This window comes from Channa argus, chromosome 13, assembly GCF_033026475.1.
Source record: "Channa argus isolate prfri chromosome 13, Channa argus male v1.0, whole genome shotgun sequence".
NCBI lineage: Eukaryota > Metazoa > Chordata > Actinopteri > Anabantiformes > Channidae > Channa > Channa argus.
The window spans coordinates 18,332,328-18,356,418 of NC_090209.1; the positions used below are offsets into that span (position 1 = coordinate 18,332,328).

Sequence of the window (24,091 nt, forward strand, 5' to 3'; positions counted from 1 at the left end):
TCCAATAGTTGTTTATCGGGGAATATTGGATGTTACCTCTCTGGAGCCTTGAGCAGTAATTTCGATAAAACCATGTGGGGATTTTTATTTTTTTTTTGTAACGTGCCAAATGTCTGTTGGTACTTGAGCAAATGTACTTGGTTACTTTGCATTGCTGTTCACAGTAATGATGCATTCAAAGTAGTATATTAAATTGTGTTTATCAAATCATTGAATATTTTAAACTGCAGCTGGAAAATACATAATTATTAAAAGGCAAAATCTGTGCCTCAGGCTGGTTAAATATTTTTTATTTTTACTATTTATTATTTTCAGTGTATTAAGATAGCTTCCCAACTGATCTCTTATTTTTCCGTATTGGTCTTTCCTGGACAGAAAAACAAATTCTCTCTGGGATGACAAAAGACACAAAGAAACATCTCAAATACTCTTTATTTAATCCAAGTTTTACCCATTTCCCTTAACAGCAGAACAATGGATAAGAGTTTGTTCCTGTAATGTGGGAGGCCCATTGCTCACTTTCACCTGATCAAAAGCAGAAACTATGAGAGCAGTAACTTTCCAATTAATATTGAAACTTACAGGAAGCTGTTGTGTTGTTTCAAAGTGTAAAAATTGCAATTGTGCTGCCACATGAACCACAGTGAGGTTTAAATGCTGCCTATTAAAACCAGCAACACCATGACACTTCGGCTCAGCAGCTATAGTTAGTGATTAGTTTATATTTATAGTTCATCAAAAGAAAAATCATTCAAATGTATCTAACAATTCAAGTAGAACTCTTTCTAGACATCCCTTTGCAAATATACTTGTAATACAAACCCATGGACTGTAACTGCATTTAAAATGCTTATGAAAACAAGATACGAATTCTTATCGACATCGTCACAATTTTCTGTACAGTTCGTAAGATTCTTAAATTTCTTTAAAAAAAAAAAAAAAACAACACACAGTACTGCTGTTAATAAATTAGAAAGTAAAATACAATTATTCGCCAGACAAGGTACAAATGTATTTCTCCTCTCAAAATATATGAATGAAAGTGACATTCTCAACTCAACTTTGATTTAATTATATAAATTTTCCTACATCAAAAGGTCTATTACAGGCATCTTCTTGTCATGTTATAATTATGGTTCAAATGTTTTATTTCATGGTGTTAAATAAACTTCAAACAACACACACACATACTCACACCACACACATTTTCTTTAAGGTTGCATTGTTTGTAGAGTCAGTTTCAGGTTTGGCAGCTGAAGCAGCAACTCTGGGTGTAAAGACAGAACAAATGAAGGGAAACTAAGAAATAATTTAGCCCAGAGAAAAGTTTTTTACAGTATTTGTGGCTCTTGTCAATGTTTTTGTTACAAGTTTATCCTCATCAAAACATGAAGTTTTAGAACTAAATGACTTATTACGTCTAGTAAAAGGCATCAGACACTGGCTTTAGCGGGATTTGACTGAGCTATTAAACACCAGCATAGTAGGTTGAGCTGAATAAAAAAAAAAAAAAAAAAAAACTATGCATCAATACAAAGAGTGATTGTTTCAGTGATGGTCCACAGATCTGATATGCATCATAAAGCTTCAAAATGGCTCTTACAATGAGACTTAATACTTCATTTTGTCTTATTTTACATCAATAAAATGGATAAAAATATGTCCTGAAATATAAATAACTCAGTTCTGCATGCACAGACAACTATCCAGAATAATGAAGTAGTTTTCACCTGCACAAACAGGTTTTAATATGTTTTACCATTTGTTTCCACTGAACTAACAGTAATTGGTGGATCTTCATTCTGGAGAATTAAATTGTAGTAAAAAAGCCCTGTTAAGTGTTTGTCGAACATTTGTCTGACAGCTGAAGCATTGAAGTACAGGCAAAGTCTGTCTTCGCTTACTGATCCATTTTCTCCATTCTCGTCCTTCTCTCACATGACGTCAGCACGTTTATCCCTGACTTTGTTCCTCTGTTTAGTCCTGGCTTTGAAGGCAGCTGAATTGAAGTGATGCTGTCGAAGAGAGGGGAAGAAAAAAAAAAAAAGATGATTTCCAACATATTCACACTTCTCAGGCTGTATTCACAAAAAAATACTGTTTGAACCTTAGCTCCAGCAGCTGTTTATTAAGGATGCAGCATAAAGACAAGAGGAGAAAAATAATGAAAAATACCACTACACATAAGTCAAATTGTTCTTATAACATTGCAATGCCACCAAATATGCGTTTACCTTCTCAAACCGTGATATCTTCTGGCCTTTAACAGTAGGGTCCAAGATGAGGGGAGCACCAAGGCCAAAGATGTCTCTCAGTAGTGGGTTGAACTGTACCAAAACAAAACACACACAATGCTGATTTGAGACGGTCAACAATTGGCAGTAGTGGTGGGCGATGTAGAAGTAAAACTGTTAATGATTTAGCAATGCAGCATTAGGGTTACCGGAGTAATCTTTGTGTACACTCTGAGTGCATTACTTGCTTTGGACATTTGCTGACCTGTAGGTGATGTCTGACTCCAGATTCCAGGATTTCTTTGAAGGCATCGTAAATTCGTCTCCTCATCCAGCTGTCGATGTAAACACTTTCCACTCCAAACCTAATCTTCTCCTCTGTGAAGTCCTCATTCTGCAGAAAAGAAGGGGTCACATCACAAAGTCAAAGCTAAAATAAGCATTGTAGGAAAAAATAATAAAAAATTATAAGCAGATGTCTGCAGCCTAAAAAATGAAAAGACAAATAATTCAAATAAATGACATAAAAGTACAACTCAATAAAACAAATATCATCTTTGCAGATACAAAACCAACCTCTATGTAATGCAGCACCTCTCTGAAGATTGAACGTTGTTTTCTCCTGTCATTCTTGGCTCTGTGTTTGTTGCCGTCTGTGGCTAAACTCTTCAGACATTCACATAGACTTTCACTGTCCTCTACCTCAAAGTCCTATGCACACAAACACACCATTTAAAAAAAAAAAAAAAAACTGTAATGCAACAATAATAAGATGTTGTGTTTAGGTATTATGAGCAAAAGAGTAATACCAGTTCACCAGATAAGGAATTCCTACCTGTCCTCTGTTTTGCTTATTAGCCTGAAATTCTGTCCCCCATTTAGTTTATGCAAAATCTTGCATCCTGAAGGAACAACTGTTTGTGTGCGTTTACCTCATCTATATCTCGGCCCAGCTCTACCAGCAAGGAGATGGTCTCTCCTACGGCGATCCTGTAGTTGACGTCACTGCTTTGCAAACAGGACTGCAGTTTGGGGAGGTGACTAAAGGGAGGCAAACAGAAAAATGCATTTTAATTAACATAGTGACCACTGCGGGCAACGTCGCTTATTGAAATGTTACACTCGTAAAGCATGGAACACAAGTTAAGTGAGTGTGATGGAAAAAGGAAAAGAGCAGAGATGGACTTTATTTTATTCCAAATTACATTGTTGTTTTTCACAAACTTAACTCTTTATCCACCTGTGACAAACAGATTTACACAAAAAAATAACATAATAACAAAATCTTTTGCATTTTCTGACAATAACTAATATAGAAAACATCATCTCTTCCTTAATTGTTTTTTCTTTTTTTTGTTCTTTCAAGTTGAACTGTTTGTTTCACTCACAAGTCAAGCAGCAAACTCAGTTTTGAAGAAGGACAGAGGGTAACAAGTAGCGACCAGGCCTGAAGGGCAGCACTGTGGAGAGCTGGACTCCCAGGTTTTGGCATAGGCAGCATCCCCTCTTTGTTGGGGTACGAAGACATAAACACATTCTCCAGAAGGGTCAATGACTTGATCAAGTCCTGAGAAGGGTAGGTGGTGGTGTAAAGGGAAAAGGAACAGAGAAAATGCAATGAGGATGAGAATATGGAAAAAAAAAAAAGAAATGTTGGCTAGTCCATGGCAGAATGAAACTTTTGACTGTCCTAACTCTCAAATAAAAAGCAAAAAAGCCAAATGATTTGCTTTAAGATTTCCCTCCCCAAAAATTAAAAGGTGCCAAGTTGTTCCCACCTCTCCATCTTCAGCAGCAGAGACATAGCAGCACATTCCCAGAGCTCTGGCACACTGTAAGAAGAGTCCAATAGCAAAATGTGGTTAAGAAGAACGAACAATCCACTGTGACTAATATATTTCGAGGTTAGCTAGCACCAAAAAAATTAAGGGCATGTTTGACCATTTCATCAATAAATTCCATTTTTTTTTTGTCTCTCTCCATCCAATAACAGCCAACCATAAATGTATTTGCAGATTAAGGTTTTCAGTTAGAAAACACTTCCATGTGGTAAACAATGTCATTTCTATTAAAAAAAAAAAAAAAAAAAAAAAAAAAAAAGGAATAATTGTATAATGCGTATTTATTAAAGGCAAAATCTTTCTTTGTGGAGTCAATCTATCAGTCACAAATTTCTAACTCTGAAATGGTGGCAGTTAATGTTGTTGAGTTGGATTTGTCGTTGTTATTCTGTAGCCTTTATCATCACTGTAATTACTAATATTTAGGTTGCAGTCCACATGACAAAGTTTTGATCCATTACTATGTATTTACTTACCATTTTTAATATTTGGGTCAGGATTTTCAATAAGTGAAGCATAATCCCACCTATACATTGTGGATCGTATCATACAGGTTTACGTAATTACTCACACTTTGGCGGGCTGCTATGCTGGCACTGTTGTCAATCAGGATAGTGGTAAGGATGGGGCGAAGCATCTTTAAGCCCTCCTCTGCCTCATCTCCACCCTCCAGCTGAATACAGAGCAGGGTGAAAACTGTGGCTGCTGCTGCCTGCTCCTCTCCACTGCCTGACACAGGAAGAGGAGAATGAAATTCACTGTTTAGTCTTAATAACTGCATTTTCTGTTGACTCCATTTCTCCTCCAGAATGAGAAGCATAAGATTCATGAATCATACAATATATTCATCACGACAAGTGTCAAAAGCTAAATCAGGGCAAAATCTTATACAGAAATTCTTCATATAAAATCAACTTGATGAAACACAGTTGTCTGTTTTGCTAAGTTAAACACACATCAGTTTGTTTTGTCTCACCTTTTTTGAGGCTTCTCTCCATACAGTCACTGATAGTGAGTCGCCTCTCTCTCAGGAAGTCAGTGAGCACTCTGGAGGAGAAGGCCTGTCGCAAAGACTCAAGCGCTGCTAGGCGGGTCTTCGCACTGACACAGAGACAATGAGAGCATAACACTTGCCATAATTCATATTGACTGGATAAAAAAATAAATAATAAACTCACCTTTTATCCATCAGGTTGTCTATACACTGTTTGAGTTTGTCTTCTGTTTCTTCGTGGGCAGTCTGCTCATCCACCTGCTCGCTTCCTGTGTTTTACACACACACACACGGATTTGGATAATAATATGCATGTTTACTGCTAAGTACAATGTTTACAGCTACAGTACAAAAATAATAAAATTAAATTAAGGCTGTTTTCTCAGGGACACGTGGTATCTTTTCATTTTTCAAAACAAATAATTTCTAAACAGTAAGTGTTATATCTGCAATAAAGTGCTAACCTGTGCCCTCTTCCAGCACAGAGGTGCTCTCGCTGGCACTGCTGCAGTGGCTGAGAATATCAGAAGTCAGCTCATCGTCGCTGGCACCAGACTCTCCCTTTAATCCATTTTTAACACCTAGAGAAAACAAAACACAAGAGATGAAAAAATTGGCAAAACAACAGAAGAATGGAGGAGAAAGGATGGATATGAAAGGGGTTTTGTTTATATGATAAAACATGTAAGCAAAACATGAAGCAAATTAACTATGAAGTCTACAAAGTCCTGCGCCATGACTGTCACAAGTTGAAAGGTCATATAGAAATCAACTGATCTAAATAAGGCAGAGCAACTCTGTCAGAACAGGTATGATTAGGACTGAGCTAAGTGTCATCCGATGTTAAGAAAGTGAGAAGAAAAAAAAAAAAGTAGAAAGTAATGATCAACACTAGGTCAAGTGTTGTTGGAAAACAAGTTTTGTTTTTCTTCTTTCTAATGTCCAAAAATGTTGCTTTGTACCGTCTTTCTCAGCAGGCTGCAAAACAAGGTATTGTACAAAATGACAGAAACACTTTACAGTGTGTGTGCTGTAAATAACCCAGCAGCAAAGCTCCAAATGCTCTGTTTTTGGTAGAGATATCATTTAATTTCCATGGTAATTTGGAACAGTATAATTGGAGGCACTTGCACAATACAGTTATGGAAAAAAACATTTCAGTCCGTTATTACTATCGGCTGGCATAGAGACTTAAAATTATAATTCTGAGATGGAAATATAAACAAGACCAAACCAGAAGCAGCCTAAATTATCACTGTTTGGTTAGAGAACATATCCAAGCAGTGAGTAATGCCTTGTTTAGGGAAGATGACCATAGCGATACACCACTAGTATGAATCTAAAGGACTTCTGTCACATTTTTTTTTTTTAAGGACTGATTTTCCCATTTATGTTCCATTGTTTTTTTACAATTATTATTATCATCATTTTATGCGTCTTTGTTGTCTTTTATTGGTCTAGCACAAACACAGGAAGAGATGTTCGCTTAGTCACTAAGGATTTTCCATTGGGAAACTCCCTGTTGCTTTGACTAGTACCAAGTAGAAATTTACTGCAAAGTTGCCATGTAGCTCAGCTCTGTCTGTATGAGACGTGGGACAAGTTGTTACAGTCTGAAAAGAACAAGAGGTCTGCTGGCTGCTGGCTCAGGACTTTCTAATGTTGGTGGGATTACTGGTGACCAGAGTGGCCATTCATTTATTCAACTGTTCAGTGTGTACCATCCAGAAAGGTCAGATCTTGTACGAGAGAGTGCGTTCATGATCAGGTCAACCAGGACAGTTGAGGTGACCCAGAGTTTACTGATACTGTTGCAGAAAGATAAGAGCGGTAGGTGAAGAATTAAGTCACTTTCTCAAGAGTAATGATATTTTACTTGGTTGTTTTGTTCATATTATTTATAGACTAGGTAAAAGCATTTAACAAGTTTTCAGCCGTGCTCAGGCATTCGAAAAATCATGCAGAAGAATTTAAGTGCAAATCCTTTAAAGACCCAGGAATCGGTTGAAGTTCAGGATCTTTAATCTAAGTAAAATGGGCTGAATGTTCAGCAATAGTTTGTAACCACTATGTACTAGACTTTAATTTAAGTCCTCGCCATTCTCAGCTCTGCTGAAACGGCCATTGTCTGGTAAATAGTGAAAGACTTGATGGAATTTCCTTATAAATAACTGTTATTTATTACTGTTAGAAAACCTGAAAGGTTGCATACAGAATTTCAAAACATTTTTATACTCTCTCTTAGCATCGTAACACCAACAACTATTTTATAGTTGTAGTGGACAATGATTGGGCAAAAAAAACATGTTAAAGAAGCTAATATTAAATCTGAAAAAACAAAAACATTTCTATTCATACACCTCAGGGATAAACTAAAACAAAATCCAGTTAGACAATTGTCATGTAATGTTCTGTCTGCAGGGTCTCACGCATAAACCTACTCAAAGCTGAGATAGTGTTTTGTCCAAGCATGTATAAGTTAGTAATGTCCAAGTCAAAGTCCTTGAACCTCGGGCCACAGCAAAGGTCATTCCCTCACAGCCATTACCAGTATTAGAGGCTGACTTTACTGTGTCAGAGCACTCACTGGCATAATGTATCCCCTACCCCCGTATCCTCACTGTACAAACCAAAACAACCAAATCCTTACTCAAAACACTAAAGCCCAAGTCCTCAGACTGATGTTACTGAAATAAAAGGTGTCCAGCCCACATAACTACAGAAAGACATGTGCACACCTTTCCACGCAGGCCTGCGCACACATAGCTCAGTTATGTGACGTGTGAGAGCTCTGCCTGCGACAACTCACGTGTTGTCTCTCTTTGCGACTTCATGCTTACAAGTCAGTCACTCACAGGTCCAGCGGTCAGTCAGTTCCTAAAGAAGCTGCTCTTATGACAGACAATTTAGAACTCTTAGCCAAAGGTGTGAGCTTTCCTTCAAGTCCCCTGGTTGCTGACCAACAGCACAAGCTTTAATATCAGGACCAACAACTCAAAATTAAAATAAACAAATATGTTTCTCCTTGTATTTTGCTTTGGAGGTTCAAAGTTTGGAAAATTATCACCAACTTCACTGATGTTTTTTGTTTAATTCTGTAAGGATCCAAACCTCGCTCACATGGTCCAAAACAAAATTGTATAAGAAAGCTTTTACTTTGAAAGAGAGGATGTTTCTCTAAAAAGATTGTGCTGCCAAAAAAGATTATATAAAAACTAAAGTTACACAGCTTAAACTATGTTACAAACTTGATTTGCCAAAAATCAAGTCAATCAATCAATAACACATCGCTTAAGCAAATATCACAAACAAATACATGGAAACAGAGTAAGCAATTTGGGATGGGAGCCCCAATGAGTAATAATGAGAAAATTACAAATAAAAAAAGTGGTTGTTCCGTACATAATAGACTACAGTGAATTGTTTCAAGAATATCAAAGTAATATGGCATTAAGAATGAATAAAACAAACCAGGCACAAAACTAAGTGCGAGTGAGGAAAAAGGGCTGGACAACTAAAAGGATTTCTAACAAATGAATGGCCTGGTGGGAGCACACTTAGGTTTGAGGTAATGAAGCAAGACTATGCGTTAGCGGCCACTGGTAATCGAAAAGTGGGACAGATGCAACGGCCTGATGTGGATCAACTTGCCGTATGGACCACTGAATAAAGTCTTTTAAATAGGTATCAACATGTCAACATGAAGTCACGATGTTCAAGTGCAACATGCATGTGAAGTGAATAAATTGAAATTATTTTACTGACACTGTGCTGTAAAAGCACAAAGAAGCTGTGGATAAGTTGGATAAGTCAACAATGTAAGCAGCCAGGTCAGGAAATGTTTTAGGCACAAGTTTGAAGTTTTCAGACTGTTAGAACAAACACGTGGTGGGTTAACAAGCACGGGGTGGTTTCACTGCATGCTGTACTGCAGTTCTAAGCTTCTGGACAAGCCTCAAGTTGGTTGTGAAGCAGAGGTCAAGTGTCGAAAGCCAGAGGAGTTACCTTTTAGGGACGCTTTAGCTGACAGCTGCAGGACCTCCTGACGTAGAGAGCCTAGAGATCATGTGTGAACGGAGGATCCAATGGATGGATAAAATAAAGGATTCAGGAAGAATGGTGGACAGGTGGATGAATAAAAGAGCAATGGGTAAAATGTAGGAATGATCATAAACAAGAAGAAAACACAAGATGTGAACCTCATCTTCCACTGATTAAAAGAAAAAAAAACGTTAAAAACAGTCTTGGACTCAGTTTTGTCAATAGCATGAATGTATGTATTTAGCCATTGTGTGTGTGTGTGTGTCTGTTTAGGCGGTAGCACGTGTGCGAAAGCCCTCCTGGTAACGTCATTCCATAAAACGTGAGAGCTGTACAGGCACACGAGCACCTCAAAAAATAAATAAATAAATAAATAATAATAATAATAATAATAATAATAGGTGTCGCTATGAGCAAACTCTCTGAATTCATGTGAGGGTACAGTAATATCCTGTTGCATGCTTATTTCCTCTGCCAACACTTTTGACTCGTCAACTTGTTCTGCGGGACATAGCACTGTTTCTAAAAATAACCCTGTAAATTTGACTTTAGAAAACCAGGGTTCTGAATTTGAACTCATCAATTAGCAACAAAATGAGATCTGTGAATAATTATCCACCTACATTAGTTCCCTAAAGTGCAACAGTGGCGTCATCACAAATGTCCCTCGTACACGTTAACCTGCAGCACATGGTGGACTGAAACAATATTTAAACAAAGTAGTTAGCGGAGCAACGAGCTGTTTCATCGGTCAAGCCATATGGCACGGATACTAAAATGCTAGTCTAGCGTAAAGATGGCGTGAGCAAGCGTAACAAGCCTTTTATAGTATCTGTTATACTAATTTCTCACATTCCTGTTGTTTTCTTGGCGGAGGCTGGCTGGCGCATGGCCGCTACTTACCCGGCTTACCGGAGCCACGTTTCCCCTTTTTACTCCGTGGCATTTCGAGCCGTGATCGACCAGTTCACAACAATGCTAGCGGAGGCTAGCGAGCTAAAGTTAGCCTGTTTTCAGTCCAACTGTAAAGTCAGATTTGACAGGTGGCGTGAAGGCGGCAGCAGCAGCAGCAGCAGCAGCAGCTTATCTCGGCACTACCGCAGAAATCGACACTCCGAGATCCACCTTCTTCACACTTCTGCCCGCTGTTTGCTAGCGAACCTCAGTACCAACCACCACCACGTTCAGCAACTCTCCGCTGTCCTCCGTCCTGGAATTACAGAGTTGTCCGAAGGAGTGGGAAGAAGTCGCTTTCCTCGACGATTTTCACAAAATATTATCTATAATTGTCCCCGGGTAATCTATATCTTATACCTGGTTGAGACAGTAAGTATTGTTCAAAGTGTTTGGGACGGAGTTTCAAGCACGCGGCTGTTGCCAAGTCCACCATCTTCCCCTCTGTAATGACTGATCAGGCCGGCAGCCGGGGTTGCCAGGTTTTTATTTTTTTGTTAGCATCCCCCGTTTCCGATAACATGCCCATAAACCACCTCAAACAAGACGGAAGTGTAAAAATATAAGAGTAATCATTGTAAAAGTCAACTTTGTGTCAAGTTAATTTTATACAAATACTACGCACAAATTTAGGCTATTATTTAGACTGTTAGAATGGGACTTCTCAGAATTTAATTTTAATAGATTTTCATAAAACTTAAAATACTAACATTCAAATTAGAATATTACGTGTTTAAAAAATCATTAACAATGAAACATTATTCAATTCAAATCTACATCTGGCTTTACCTAAAAGGATTATGACACTAATTATGAGAGAGACAAATGGTTTTTGGCAATTTTAGCCACTGACGTCCCAATCTTGCTCCATTTCTCTGGACCCCTCTAGATCCTCATCAAGATCCGACAAGTAATGTAATGTAAACAGTAATGTTAAAAAGAATGATTAATATAATCGTATTTTCATACCAGTTTCTCTTTAAAACATTACAGCAAGTCACAGGCAATGAAAACTTGCTTTATTTAAAAAAAAAAAAGTACATCCTAAAAAAATTAATTTAATGTTTACATAAACATTAAGCAAACTAGCAAAGTCTATACAGCATACCTTGAAAAAAACCTAAAAATCATTAGATTCCTATTCAGTAATTCCTATCTTCAGTGTATTTTAATTAAAATATACAGAGCTCCACAATAGAGACAATGTCCTAGTTTTAAAAAGTTTGACGAATAAACAGATTAAAAATATCTTCTCATGTTAGTCTATTATTGCACAACAAAGTATAAACATCTCTTAAAGGTTCAAAGGTCTAAATAAACCAGTTAGGTTTATCTAATGCAGTGATTAGGTATATGTTTCATATCAATAGAGAAAAGCAGAATGCCTGAAAAATTACCCCAAAACAAACGAATTGAGAAAAAATGTGCCTCTTAACACAAAATACCACAGAAATCTACAAACTGGTCTGGCATGTTTGTGTTAATTAGTAAATTTCAGGCAGGACTTTTATGTTAAAAAGTTATAGGCTTAATCCCTTAATCAAGCTGTTTACATAAAAACAATATTAATGGGAATTTGGCATGAAGTGGTTTACTGAAAGAACCATTTGGAATGCTTTTTTTGGTTCAGCACAGCACAAAATTGTATTAGCAAAACCTGTTCTACAGCAAAAAGTTAATATATTAGTGATTAATGGAGCCACGCAGCCACAGCGTCATGCATTGATTAGGCTCAGTGTTGTGTCCACTTTCAAATATATGAGTATATAGGTCCATATTGTAGTCATACATATATTGTATGAGCCAACGGGAGTTTTCTCTTTTTGTTGTGTTGTTTTTTCTGCAGTCACTGTGTCTTGAAGGGTTATGTAAATTAAATGTATGTATAAGTGTACCAATAATCAATGACATCACATCACTGCCTTTGAAGTGTTTGCCTTTAAACTTTTGACTAATCAGTTGTAGCTGTTGGAGCTACAAGGTAGTAAGGGAGCTCAACAAGGTAGTAGTGCAAAGTGTGTAGCTGTGGAGGTACACTGTTTCTTACCGTGTTCGGTGGAATTACTTTATCCGCTCAATTGTGGAATGTAGAATTCAATAAATGTTCAGTGTCTGTCATACAACGATCTCTGGAGTGGAAACTTTTTTGGATCACCGGACAGGAATAAGCCTGCCTCTACATATATTCTTAGACTCACAAATATTGCTTGTAATTTATTCTACACATCTCATCTATAAATTGCTCACACTTCTCTGTACATCCACCCAGGGGGGAAACATATGTGACATAACAGAGGAATGATCCAGTTTGTGTATGTGTGTTTATATAAGTTTTTACTTTATATGCATATATTATCCAGAATAGTATTTTGTGGGGACGAAGGGCATCTTGCTGATGGTGGCCGGCACTGCTTTCTTTCGAATCTCGACCTGGATGGCTGTTCCATTCTTAGCAAACTCCGCATCTACGTAAGCCATGGCAATGTTCTTTTTCAGGCATGGAGAAGGGCAGCCGCTGGTCACTTCACCTAAATGAAATAAAATACAAGTGGAAAATAAATTTATCTGGAAGCTACAGACAAAAAAAAAGCCACTATAAAATCTTCTATACCAAAAGTTGGTCCCAGTCTGTGAATAAGATTATTTTCCCATGAGCAGCAGACCTGTCTGTACATCTACTTTTTAGTTCGCTTGAACTTTACATTAAATTATGCAGTCAAATGTTTTAAATCAAGTTTTCTCACCTATATCACAATATGGCTATTCAAGTCAACATGTGTTAAACTATAGTAATTGTCTATTAAATCTAAAATGTGTAGGATTTTTATATTGGTGGCTCGCAGTGGTAGCATCAGAAGGACACGGCTGTATACGACAATGCACTCAAGTTAACACAGAGAGATGTACGCTGACATGCTCACATCTACACCTACAGGTCACCAATAAACCTAACTTGCATGTCTTTGGACTGTTTTAAGAAACGGGAGTATGCAGATGAAACCAATGCAAGCAAAGGAAGAACATGCAAACTCTACACAGAAAGGCCAGAAAGCATCTGAAGTGGCAGCACTAGCCACTACAACACCTTGCTGCCATGGTATTCCACTATTGTTAATTAAAATAGAAATCGACCACAGGTCTTTCCTGTTCACCTATCCTATAATAATTGCTTTCTGACCTATGACCTTCCCATCAAGGCTGAGAACAGGTGTGTGTTGTCTGATGGGAGGACCGGTGGTCACGAGACCAACTCTCTTCCTGGCTGTTTTGGCTTTGATCTGAGGTATGATGATGTCAGCACCAGGGAAATCCTTATTCTGACGCCGACGCTTTCCTAAGTGTAAGAATATAAAGACATACAAGTTATAAAGGATACACACAACAGAATAGAGGAACACATTTTTTTTCTCCAATCTTTGTTGCCAGGTTTGTTTGTTGTTCACCAGATTCATCATGCCAAATAGCCCAGATTGCCTTCTGTCTTTGATCATTCAGTTCTGAACTGACTTTAGCTGAATTCTGATTGTCCCCTACATATTAATGTGTATCTGTAAAACTAAATCAAGAATTGTATGCTTGGCAAATTACTTTTTAGGGTAAAAAATAACAACTGATTAAATAAATAAATCAAAATAACACTGAAACGTCACCTATGGTCCAGACTAAGGTGGCCTCTACAGGTGTGGTGGTCTCATCTATGTCGTTGCCATAGAGACAAAGTCCCGCCTCAAGCCTCAGACTGTCCCTTGCACCCAGACCGGCCAACTTCACCTCACTGTTAGCCAGCAGCTTCTCAGTCAGCTCCACAACTCTAGTCTTAGGTATGGAAATCTGAGACACAGAGATGCAGGAAAGCTGTAGAGCTGGGTCTTATGAACTGAAAACAGCCTATTTTAGCTCATAAGTACTTAAGATCAAACAGTTTTAATGCCATAATTTTTTAAGAGGCTACTGACAACGTCAAAGAGCAGGTTGTACAGTTTTTTATTTTGATGTTTATGTAGCATTAAGTTTTTGCAGGACACCCCAAGTTATCCATATAATAAATCAGCTATAAATTCAAAATCAAGTAACAAGCTCCTTACAAACATAAATTTACCAAGTCTTTAACAGTGTTACCAAGAGAGAACCACTATGTACCACAAGAGTAACAAAAAAGGGAAGAGCGTTAAAGTAGATTAATACTAACTGAGGTCTTTGTGTTTATTGTCACTACACGCCAAATTTGTAAATTAAAGGCTCTAGTAATCACAAATTATCTTTACATCTATGAAAGTGGACTCTGTAAAGTGAATGTCTTTTTAAACGTTTTCAGACTGAGTTGTAATAAATATAGTGATCCCTTCACATTTCACCTTGTGCGAACATTAGTTTACAATTTTAATTTGTCCACTTCTTTTTTACCAAATACCTGCAAAACATTCCGCAACCTCAGCTGTAGTGTTCTGGGCTATTTCACAAATGTTAGCATGCTGGCATATAACACCAAGATGGTAAAAAAAATGTATAACTGCTAAACATGAGCAGGTTAGTATTGTCATAGCATGCTCCTGTTAGCATCAGGCTAAATTTTTTCACGATGCCTATTATAATCCTACACAGCTGCTACCCTTTTAAGATAGACTTGAAACAGTCAGTCTGTTCCTGCCGCTCTGTCCATCTTAAGTAAGCAGTATTAAAAGACTAGGTGTCATATAGGTGATACAAATAAAATGGTGAATGCACAAAGTGTTGTGTTACCTGCCAAACAACAATTTAAAAAATGCAAAATATTCTGATGAAGATCAATATTATAAATGAGAAAAAGAAAGAAGAAGAAAGATGCTCACCTCCACCCCATCCTCACCAGTGTATCCACAGCGGGTAACCCTACAGTCAGGAACACCAAACACAGTGGCCAGGGTGGAGGTCATGAAGGTGAGATTATTGAGGTCCTCCTTTATCCCCTCCTGAAGCACCCGCGACATTGTCGGACCTAGCAACACAGAGATAATAAATTATCGAATTATCTATATAATCTAAGCAAAATGTCATGAAATAGTGAAGTCAAGTAGTCTAATAACCAGAAACAAACTGCAACATAAACATGAAATAATAAGAAAATACTGATATGTCAAACTGGAAAAACAGAAATGTTCAAATAAATCAAAGAGAAGGAAGGGGACGTAAGAGACAAAAAATAGAGACTCAGATGATGAAGAAGAAAAAAAATGGTAGGGTGACAAAAAGAACAAAACGAAAGGATGAAAAGTAAATGGTCTGCTCTTATATAGAGCTTTTACCTTATCCGTGCTCAAAGTGCTTTAAACAAAATGTAAGTGCTTACACACCGATGGGGGAGCTGCATTCACCAGGAGCAGCTAAGTTGGGGTTTAGTGTCTTCCTCAAAGACACTTTGACATTTAACAGGAGGAGCCAGGATTGGAATGAACAAGCCTACGGTTGGTGGACAAGTCCGCTACCTCCCAAGTAACGATATGGACACAGAAGGGGAAAAAAGAAGGAAGAAAGGGACAGAAAGCCCATCTAAATATTTTACCTTGTAGCGCAATTAGTGCTTCATCAAGGAACTCCAGATCCACATCAAAACCTGCAGCTTTTAACTCTGCCATCCTGGCCTACACACACACACACACCAAACACTTTGTATCAGTTTACCTGACCTCAGACCCATCTGTCTACACACGGTTTCTCTGTATTCACCTTCATATGAACAGAATCCTTGTCAGCACAACCAGCGTTAGAGACAACATAGAGGTAGCCCTGGTTAGTCTTTGTCACTATGAGGTCATCAATGATTCCTCCTTTTTCATTGGTAAAGAGGGACAATGTACCCTAAGGGGTGAGGGAGGAGAAAGAAAAAGAAGAGTGGGTAATGATTAGAAATATTTGAAATTTTGTAGGTAAAGTTTGGATTTTAGGGCTGCACGATATTGGAGAAAACAGACTAACAATGCAATATTTTTTTATTAAAAAAATAAATACACCAATTGTCACCAGATAGTCACCAGTTTGAATAGCTTCTATTGAAAAAAGAAAAAGAGAGATAATTCTCAAATGACTGGGGTAATATTTTTAGTTGGAACACAACTGACCTACACTCTGCACAGTCCCTGAATGCCTCTCTGTTGAGGGAAGATGAGGGAGAGCTGACAGTTGACCAGAGCATAGGAACGAACATGTTAACTGAACAAAGCTTTTGTCGCTTGTGTAGAGCCTGTGTGTTAACAACATTCAATCTCATGTTCTTGCAAACAGAAACGATCAGTTTACCTTTCACTAAAAAATATGCGTGTTTAATGAAAGGTGCTCGTTTAGCGTGTTAATGCTCAACCCTGGGTATGGTTTCAACTTTGACTGTCTTGCTGAAGTGGTTTTGGAGGGAGAAATTAGGCCGTTTAATACACTTGTTGACTCACCGTGGAGACACTGTTGATAAGGTACCTGCTTTTGGTCAACGTTATCCTTTCTGAGCTGAAATAATTACATACAGCTGACGTTTGATAAACTGGTCAAGTATCATTGGTGATTCGCTGTCCATGGAAATTATTCAGACAGACTTCTCTTCTATATTATGGTGGAAAATGGGAAGAATGGGAGAGTTTTCTTTTGTATTAATCATTAATCCACAGAGAACAATCACTTCCTCTCCAGTTATAATACAAATAATACAATTTCTTCAACATTGTCTCAGCGTCATTAGGCTCATTGTTTTGGTTTTCTGTCCTGCAACTGTGTTTTGTTTCCGGCTCACTGCTCTCATCTGTGTTGTCTCCAGAGAACAACACAACTTCAAAATAATGATAATGTTGCTTAGGACCTTCTGGATGTGTAAAAACGTAACTGTTTGCAACATGTTCAGCTTATCACCATTGAATATAAGAAGTCTGCTGTTTAAAACTTGTTTTCACTGCCCCAAGTGGACAATAAAGGTTTATGGTGAAACAAGCCTTCATATCACCTGATTGTCCTTTAGTTCTGCAATATCTGCAACCACCAGAGATTCCATGAACTTCACCCTGTCTTTGCCATGGACTTTGGTCTGACAGAGAAAAAACAAAAAGGAATTAAATAGGACATAGGAAATAAGACATTAAATATAGCAACAGCAATAGACATCTGGTGGGTTGGGGCTTAAACTAGAAAAAAATAAAAACCGTGTCCTCTGGCATCTCACCTGCAGCATGTGGCTGACATCAAAGATTGAGCAGTGCTCTCTGGTGTGCATGTGTGAGGCTATGTGACTATCCTTATACTGGACGGGCATACTCCAGCCTGCAAACCCCACCATTTTTCCCCCATAGTCTCGGTGGAAGTCAAACAGCGGAGTCTTCTTCAAGGCAGCCTGAGAGAAATAATATATAAATATATACATATAAAGATGTATAGTTATATTGTGATATAGTTGTTTTAAAAATAAAAACACTCCAAAAACCATATAAATGTAATGAAGATAATAAAGATAATTTCTATATGCTAAGGAAAATATGCATGTTCAGAAAGGTTTCTTTGTTTTTCAATGAGTTTAACATTTTTCTGAAATGATTTACCAGCCTGCATTGTAACAAAAAGTGAAAGGTTTAATTTGTTTACCATGCAAGTACAGAGTATTCCTGTTTAGTGCCATTGAGCAACCTAATAACCCCCCCAAAAAAACTTTGCTGTCAATCTTAAAACTGATAATTCTCTAATGATTCTATAATGAATGATTTTCGAATATTAAAGTAGTTGTTATTTGTTAAATATAAAGCCCAGTTTATAGTCTGATTAGACAATATTAGATCAGCCCATTCCTATGCTTGCGTTTTCTGTTCCCTAATTTCTGACTAATTTCTGACCTTTGATCGAGCCAGGGAACAGTGGAGTGTGTCTGCACTTTACTTAACCCCTAAAGGGTTTTTACAAAATGTGCAAAAAAGTGCAAAATCATCTATTATTATTATTATTTTAAAAATAAACAGACAAACTGAATGAGTAGCTCATGGCTGTTATAGTATTTCAGTAATATCCTCCTCAGTACCAAAACCTGTGAATTTGCAGCATAGAAAATAATGAATCAATTGCTAAAGGGCTAAATGAATGAATTCTGTGCAGCTTACTGAAGTGAAGCAGGCAGAGAGAGGGGCAACGACAGCCTGCTGGGACAGATGTACATTACCTCTGCATGAATTCACTGCTGCTGGGACACACTCGGCTGCGGTTATTGTAACATGCAGAAACATTTGAGCCAGTGATTTATTCTGTGGTTTTCTGGACTGTTGTTAAATTATGACAATAAAATACGTCCTAAACTTCCAAAGGAATGGAAAACATTAAAAACGGCTGAGCCCACTATTTAGCATAGTATTTATCATGGCAAAGACTGGCACTGTTTAACTTTTTCACAAAAGGAAGATTGTAGGAGTTTCACATCTATCTTATCTTATATCTTAGGCGATAAAGACACACACGGTTATACAGGCCTACATTTTTGGAAAATTACAAGAGGTGTAAAAAAGGTGTACAGTTGTTTTAAAAAAAAAGGCATAACCATGAGAATTGTAGAGACGTGCTAAGCTTTGTACAACATAAACGTCCAAAGAATATTATTTATGGTCTGATTTAATCATCCTGCGGTCTGAAACCGGAATTGAGCGAATCAAAGTAGGTTAATGCAAAAAGCTCAGAATAACTTGTTGAGAGACGGGACGCTTCATGGTTCTCATACCTCTGCACTTGAAGCCTGTCTCTGCTGCTGCCTCCCGGCCACACATCCAGCTCCAGCGCCCCGCAGCAAACCCTCTGAGGAAGCCCGCAACCCGAGCCCCGAACCCCCGGGCCCGAGCAACAACCGTGCGCACATCATGGCACCTGAGCTCCCGCTGCAGCCGCGCGCACACTCGGGTGCTCCTGACAGGGTAACACTTCCGCTGTGTTTCTGAACTCTTTGGACTCCACACACTGGAATCCTGCTTTCCTTGCAAAAAAGACACAAAGTGTCACTGATTGGAGGAAGGCGCAAAGATTTCTGGGGAATGTAGTTGATTACTTTCTTTTTTTCGTGCGGGGCTTAGTGTGGTGCCGTCCCATTTAACACTTTCACTAGAAACGAAAGGCGGTGATCTTAACACACCACAGCTTAAAGTGATCATGTGTGTCGATTTATTAGTGAAAAAATAGCACCGTTGCTTTATATGTCAGCTTAAAAAAACTGAATACCTTTTGTTTAACAAAATTAAACCGTAATTGTAACGCGCAAATATTTAGACACCCATACACTGGTAAAACAATTCATTAAGCTGAGGTTTAATAAGCCTTACGCCTGCAGGTAGATCAAGAATAGTCAAACCTTTGGGCTAACAGTTAAAAGACAACTTCACTGATTTTAAATTTTGGTTCTTTTGGTTCTAGTTTGGGTAGCACATGTAAATAAATTCCATTAAACCCTCTGACTTCCTTACATTAAAATATGCCTCTACTTTTAGCTGTAAAAAATGCCTCCCGGTGACATCACTCTAAGGAACCTTCAGTTCAGACTATGTTAACTCGTTGCTCTTGCTATCCAGTTTGTAATCCTAGTCAACCTGCTTTTCCAGAGCTCCTACAGGTGACCTCATCTGGAGGAGTTTTTCGGCTAGAATCAGACAAATATTTTTATATAGGGTAGTTAGAGGGAAGTTTAAAAGAATTAATGTACATTTAGACCCATAAGTTAAACCCATAGAAAGTCGCCCTTTAACAACCACACAACTGACGGGGGTTCTGAAAGGTGGGAAAAGATCAAGTGCTTCCAGCTTGAAATTTCTATTGAAAAACAAATGACAGTTAAGGGGAACAGTGGCTTAGCTGACACAGGAGGTGGTGCACTGCTCCACTGTAATGCACAAACAAAGGTTACCTACAATCCTAACAGAAAAGTTTTCTGGACAGTTGTTGGATGGATAGCTGCGAACACAAAAGCTGAAAACAAAATTTTCTAAACAAGTGTATTTTCTTTAACACAAATATACACATCTTAAAGATTAAAAATAATGTTTTCTAGTTTTTAGCTCTCACAGGAATATAGATTCTGTGTCACAAGAGTTTCTTAAAATGTCAAACGTGTTTAAAGATAGAGACTGAATAAATCTGTTTATCACATGATTATTTACACAGTGTGTTTATATATGTACCCCATCATGCTCTCCACTCAGACCACCGAGTCACCCTTTCGCCAGAGAAACTAATAATACCCCATATCTCTGCTGCTATTTTAGGCCTCATGGCCCTGCAGGGTTGGGCATGTTTGGAGGGGGTAACAGGGCTCTAAAGACTCTCCATGTCTCTAGCTCTCTTTACCTCTCTCACGCGACAGCTAGGGTGGGTTAAATTGGAACATGGACACAAACATGCGGGGGTGGTACTGGGGCGTCCTGCAGTTCCTCAGTGACACACACTCACCATGAGCAGGACCCTGAGAAGGAAGGTACACGTTGGGATTCATACATCAAAGATTTTATTAGTATCCCTTCTAAACCGTTTGGGATTTGATCTCAGTTTGATGTGATTACTTTTGTCACTTTCTGGATCCTGGACATCCTGTGTGGATATTGAGATATCCTGTGGGTACAGACACATGTTTTGGCAATCAGTATGAGGCGACCGGGTGAACAGTTGGGTGAAGAGTGACAGACAAGAACAAACAAGCAGAATCCAACACATTCTTTTTCATGGTGGAAGAAGGTAAGTGGGGAAAAGTTGTTTTTCAGTCTTTCTAAAGTGTCTTGAGAACGGTTAGGTAGGCTGTAAATCAGGTAGTCAGGCAGTAATCAAGTTAATCATCCGTTATAGCATAGGAACCTGTTCTGTCCTTTGGCCTTGGATTCAAATTCCATCAGTGCCTTTATTGGTTTGATAACCAGCTCTAATAATAGCTCAGATAAATCATCTACATATAAAGTACAACTGTCTTGTTTCATCTTCATATAGACACTAAGATGATCTATTTGCCCTCTCACATGATACAAAGTGGAAAGAATTTACCATAATAAGGAAAGTGTTTGAGATTCAGAAAAACGTGGTTGGCTTGTTTCTCATATGAAGCAGCAGAAAGTACTAACACATGGCGTCTGCCTGTCTATTATAAACACATCATAGCTGTTAGATTCAGAGACCAGTTCCTTCAGGCGACGTGATGCTGGAGCAACAAAATCTTCAGACTTGTTGATAAACTAATGGCCAGAACAACTTGTAGATCATTGCTTTTTTCCCCCTTGGCATCCACTGAATCTCATTATCCCAGTTTGTGCTGTGTGGTGGTGTCACCTAATAGGATTTATTTATAATGAGATTCAATGACAGTATAAAAACAATTCAAATCTCACTGCCATTGGAAGGTAACACTGTGGATGACTGCTTGGCACAGCTTTAGGAGGTTTATTTACTAGAAAAGAGTTGTTAACTGGTTGAGAGTCATCTTGAAGCACCTCACAATAACGATCTCTTCATGCTTAATTTACCCTAAAGAGGAGGTGTGATGTCTGGGCCTCCTTCCTCACAGACCACCCCTCAGTTCTACAGGGTCAGTGACAGAGACCTCACTGAGATCGAGCTACATTCTGTGGACTCTATCAATGATCTCCACCGAACACATCCCGAACACAGCCACAAAGGTACACACACACACACACACACACACACACACATACACACACACACACACACACACACACACACACAGATCTTACAGATAAAGCCTGAAAAGCACATACACTACTACATGACTGAATGTGCTGTGTGATTTCAGGGATGAGACCTCCTCGTCCTCTTTACACACCATCCCCTAATGGGAACCTCCAAACATGCAATACAGTAGCAGCGGATCAAAGAGCCCACCCAGTCAGCAGCAAATGGCAGAGCCGTCTGCAGGATATGTTGACACCCAGTTCATCACACGCCTACGCCATGGGCTGTGCTATCATCACTCTGCTTCTGCTAACAGTGTTACTCATCTTCTATTTTTTGGGTAAGATTTCATATTCATTCATTTTGATGTGTCCCCCTTGGTAGTTCCAGGATTTTATGAATTACACTTCACCCGAGTGGTTACTGGGCATTTGTGACGTTACTACGACTGAATTTATCCTTGTGTATCTTAGTGAAACCCAAGATGGGCAGACTTGATGGTTTACTTTGATCTGTTTCTTCTTTAGTCCAGCAGGGCAGTGCGATCCAGATGCTGACAGAGGCAGTGAGGGAGAAAGAGGCTGCAGCCACAGAGCTGACACTACTGATTCAGGAACTACAGGCATTGAGACGCAACCTGACGGCCGTGAGAGGGGGAACATGAGGAAGATTGGTACAGAGAACCATTGTAATACCAGACTGTGCATAATAGTGGATTTTCATGCTTAAAGAAGAAAACGTCTTCAGAAAAATCTCCAAATAGTGTCTGTGCTTCAACATTAGATACGGGGAGATGTGGGGTTTCTGAAATCTTTACTCTTAAACTCATGTTGTCATTAATGAAGTATGACATGAGGTGGTTTATCTCATAATGTAATGTCACTATTATTACTAAAACCAGTAATCAATTTAAAATGTTCCAATTATGTGTTTAAGTGACACATCTTGTGCTGGATGTTCTATTTCACCCGGTCACTTTTTGCAAATATCATTGATTATTGATCAATTGATTATTTACCTCTGTTCATCACACTGTGTGCAAATTACATTGTATGTATCCATTTGGCCTATTTGCGTTACTGTTTAACTGTTTTTTAAAAACTTATTATAACTGGATACTATTTTTTCAAACTGCCCAAACTATATCTAATCCTATCATAATGCTTTCATAAGTAAACTACTTTCTGCCTAATGATTTTTTACTAAAACTATTCTTTACTCTTTTAAATGGAATAGAGAACTTTAATTTTCAAATTGATTTTACAAACCCAGGCCCAGTCATTTTTTTTAATTGTCCCTCTTGTGATGAGCAGAGTTCAGAAAAAGTTCCCAGAAACAGAGAGTTTAAAAAAAAAGGAAACTTATGTCCAATAATTGAAGGAAAAATAATCAAAGAGACATTTTGATTTCTGTGCATATGTTTGCATTATATATGTTTTGTGAATTTCAGCATTTTAAGTAATATGTTAATGGATACTGTCAGAATTATACTCTTGAAACCCTTTATCATAGCACTATATCATATTCAAAAGGAGCACATAATGAAGATGTATTAGATGACTGCAATGATCTCTAATTTATAACATTTGGATACATGTATGACATGAAATGACACTGGTTAATCCCTTAGAACACTGAATGGGCTAAATATACATTTTCATTTTGTACTAAGACCAGAAAAGTACCCTCCACTAGAATGCTCACCCTGTTCCCACCTCCCACCGAACAAGCCTATCCAGGTCAGTTGTGGGACAAAGGCCTACTCTGGAGGCTATAACTGGTTCCCTGGCACTTTATTCAGACTGAAGAAGCTGCTTGGATAAGTAGCGAAATGTTTCTAACCAAAAAGAAAGACGTCCAATTGACATGATTCAACCTTCACATCACTCATCTTCCTTTGGAATCTCTGCTGCCAGTTCACCACTTGTGGTGTTTGCATGTTCCACATCACAACGGAAGGCCGTTCATGCAGGGTCAGATGTGCTGCAGCCAGGCGGAAGAGTTGTGGAGGAGAGAACTTCTTCGTGGGTAAAGTTCTGTGGCAGGGAGATACAGGGTAAGGAGACAGGGAAAGGAAATGAGGTAAGGAGACAGGGAGGTGAGATTGCACCGTATCTGTTCACCCACTGATGTGTCCTTTCTGACAGGTGTAAGAATAAATGGGCCTTTAAGACTTATGGACTTTTTTTACTTTGGGATAAAGTTATTGACATTTACAGCTAAAGTCTGTTGCCATATTCAATGAAATGCAAATATTTACATAAATTTAAATAGCTCTTATGAAGGTTTTTGCACTTGAACATATTCCAACCCTGTATGGTTATTTTTGATTATGAAAAATAAAATGTCAAAATAAACAAGTCAAAAATATTTTATTAAATTAT

General features: G+C 38.2%; 3 protein-coding genes across 8 annotated transcripts; 1 reads left to right on the top strand and 2 right to left on the bottom strand.

The window, feature by feature from the left end:
* Nucleotides 1-420: 420 nt before the first annotated feature.
* ifrd2 (interferon-related developmental regulator 2) lies at nt 421-10,527 on the bottom strand. Of its 5 annotated transcripts, XM_067525832.1 has the most exons (14): nt 10,014-10,526; nt 9,075-9,125; nt 5,534-5,650; nt 5,254-5,338; nt 5,052-5,176; nt 4,647-4,804; nt 4,013-4,066; nt 3,623-3,801; nt 3,167-3,275; nt 2,811-2,945; nt 2,500-2,628; nt 2,235-2,327; nt 1,905-2,015; nt 421-1,267 (listed from the first exon to the last, which is right to left on the bottom strand). In XM_067525832.1, the coding sequence occupies exons 1-13, from the start codon at nt 10,054-10,056 to the stop codon at nt 1,935-1,937; spliced, it is 1,359 nt and encodes a 452-aa protein (XP_067381933.1). In that variant the 5' UTR covers nt 10,057-10,526; the 3' UTR covers nt 421-1,267; nt 1,905-1,934. The 5 variants fall into 5 exon arrangements, with proteins under 5 accessions (XP_067381933.1, XP_067381932.1, XP_067381935.1 ...); XM_067525831.1 differs by having other exon boundaries at nt 421-2,015; XM_067525833.1 differs by lacking the exon at nt 421-1,267 and having other exon boundaries at nt 2,004-2,121; nt 10,014-10,527.
* A 534-nt stretch (nt 10,528-11,061) lies between these two features.
* Nucleotides 11,062-18,997, bottom strand: amt (aminomethyltransferase). The gene is made up of 9 exons (XM_067525837.1): nt 18,772-18,997; nt 17,242-17,409; nt 17,026-17,106; nt 15,768-15,899; nt 15,604-15,682; nt 14,894-15,039; nt 13,715-13,895; nt 13,243-13,398; nt 11,062-12,592 (listed from the first exon to the last, which is right to left on the bottom strand). Exons 1-9 carry the CDS (start codon nt 18,907-18,909, stop codon nt 12,417-12,419), a joined length of 1,257 nt encoding a protein of 418 aa, XP_067381938.1. The 5' UTR covers nt 18,910-18,997; the 3' UTR covers nt 11,062-12,416.
* Nucleotides 18,998-20,406: 1,409 nt separating this feature from the next.
* Nucleotides 20,407-24,087, top strand: si:dkey-20d21.12 (uncharacterized protein LOC556245 homolog). Of its 2 annotated transcripts, XM_067525840.1 has the most exons (5): nt 20,410-20,508; nt 20,638-20,765; nt 21,549-21,694; nt 21,829-22,047; nt 22,235-24,087. In XM_067525840.1, exons 3-5 carry the CDS (start codon nt 21,559-21,561, stop codon nt 22,369-22,371), a joined length of 492 nt encoding a protein of 163 aa, XP_067381941.1. In that variant the 5' UTR covers nt 20,410-20,508; nt 20,638-20,765; nt 21,549-21,558; the 3' UTR covers nt 22,372-24,087. The 2 variants fall into 2 exon arrangements, with proteins under 2 accessions (XP_067381940.1, XP_067381941.1); XM_067525839.1 differs by having other exon boundaries at nt 20,407-20,765.
* The last annotated feature ends 4 nt before the right edge of the window (nt 24,088-24,091 follow it).

Coding starts and splice junctions, on each gene's coding strand:
- ifrd2 (XM_067525832.1), bottom strand. CDS start 10,056: ATGCCACGGAGTAAAAAGGGGAAACGTGGCTCCGGTAAGCCGG. Junction 4,805..5,051: donor GGAGAGAAGCCTCAAAAAAG/GTGAGACAAAAC, acceptor TTCCTGTGTCAG/GCAGTGGAGAGGAGCAGGCA. Junction 2,946..3,166: donor TGGGCCGAGATATAGATGAG/GTAAACGCACAC, acceptor TTGTGTGCATAG/GACTTTGAGGTAGAGGACAG.
- si:dkey-20d21.12 (XM_067525839.1), top strand. CDS start 21,559: ATGTCTGGGCCTCCTTCCTCACAGACCACCCCTCAGTTCTACAGGGTC. Junction 21,695..21,828: donor TCCCGAACACAGCCACAAAG/GTACACACACAC, acceptor GTGTGATTTCAG/GGATGAGACCTCCTCGTCCT. Junction 22,048..22,234: donor ACTCATCTTCTATTTTTTGG/GTAAGATTTCAT, acceptor TTTCTTCTTTAG/TCCAGCAGGGCAGTGCGATC.
- amt (XM_067525837.1), bottom strand. CDS start 18,909: ATGATGTGCGCACGGTTGTTGCTCGGGCCCGGGGGTTCGGGGCTCGGG. Junction 15,683..15,767: donor AGGATTCTGTTCATATGAAG/GTGAATACAGAG, acceptor GTGTGTGTGTAG/GCCAGGATGGCAGAGTTAAA. Junction 15,040..15,603: donor AGCACTAATTGCGCTACAAG/GTAAAATATTTA, acceptor CTGTGTTGCTAG/GTCCGACAATGTCGCGGGTG.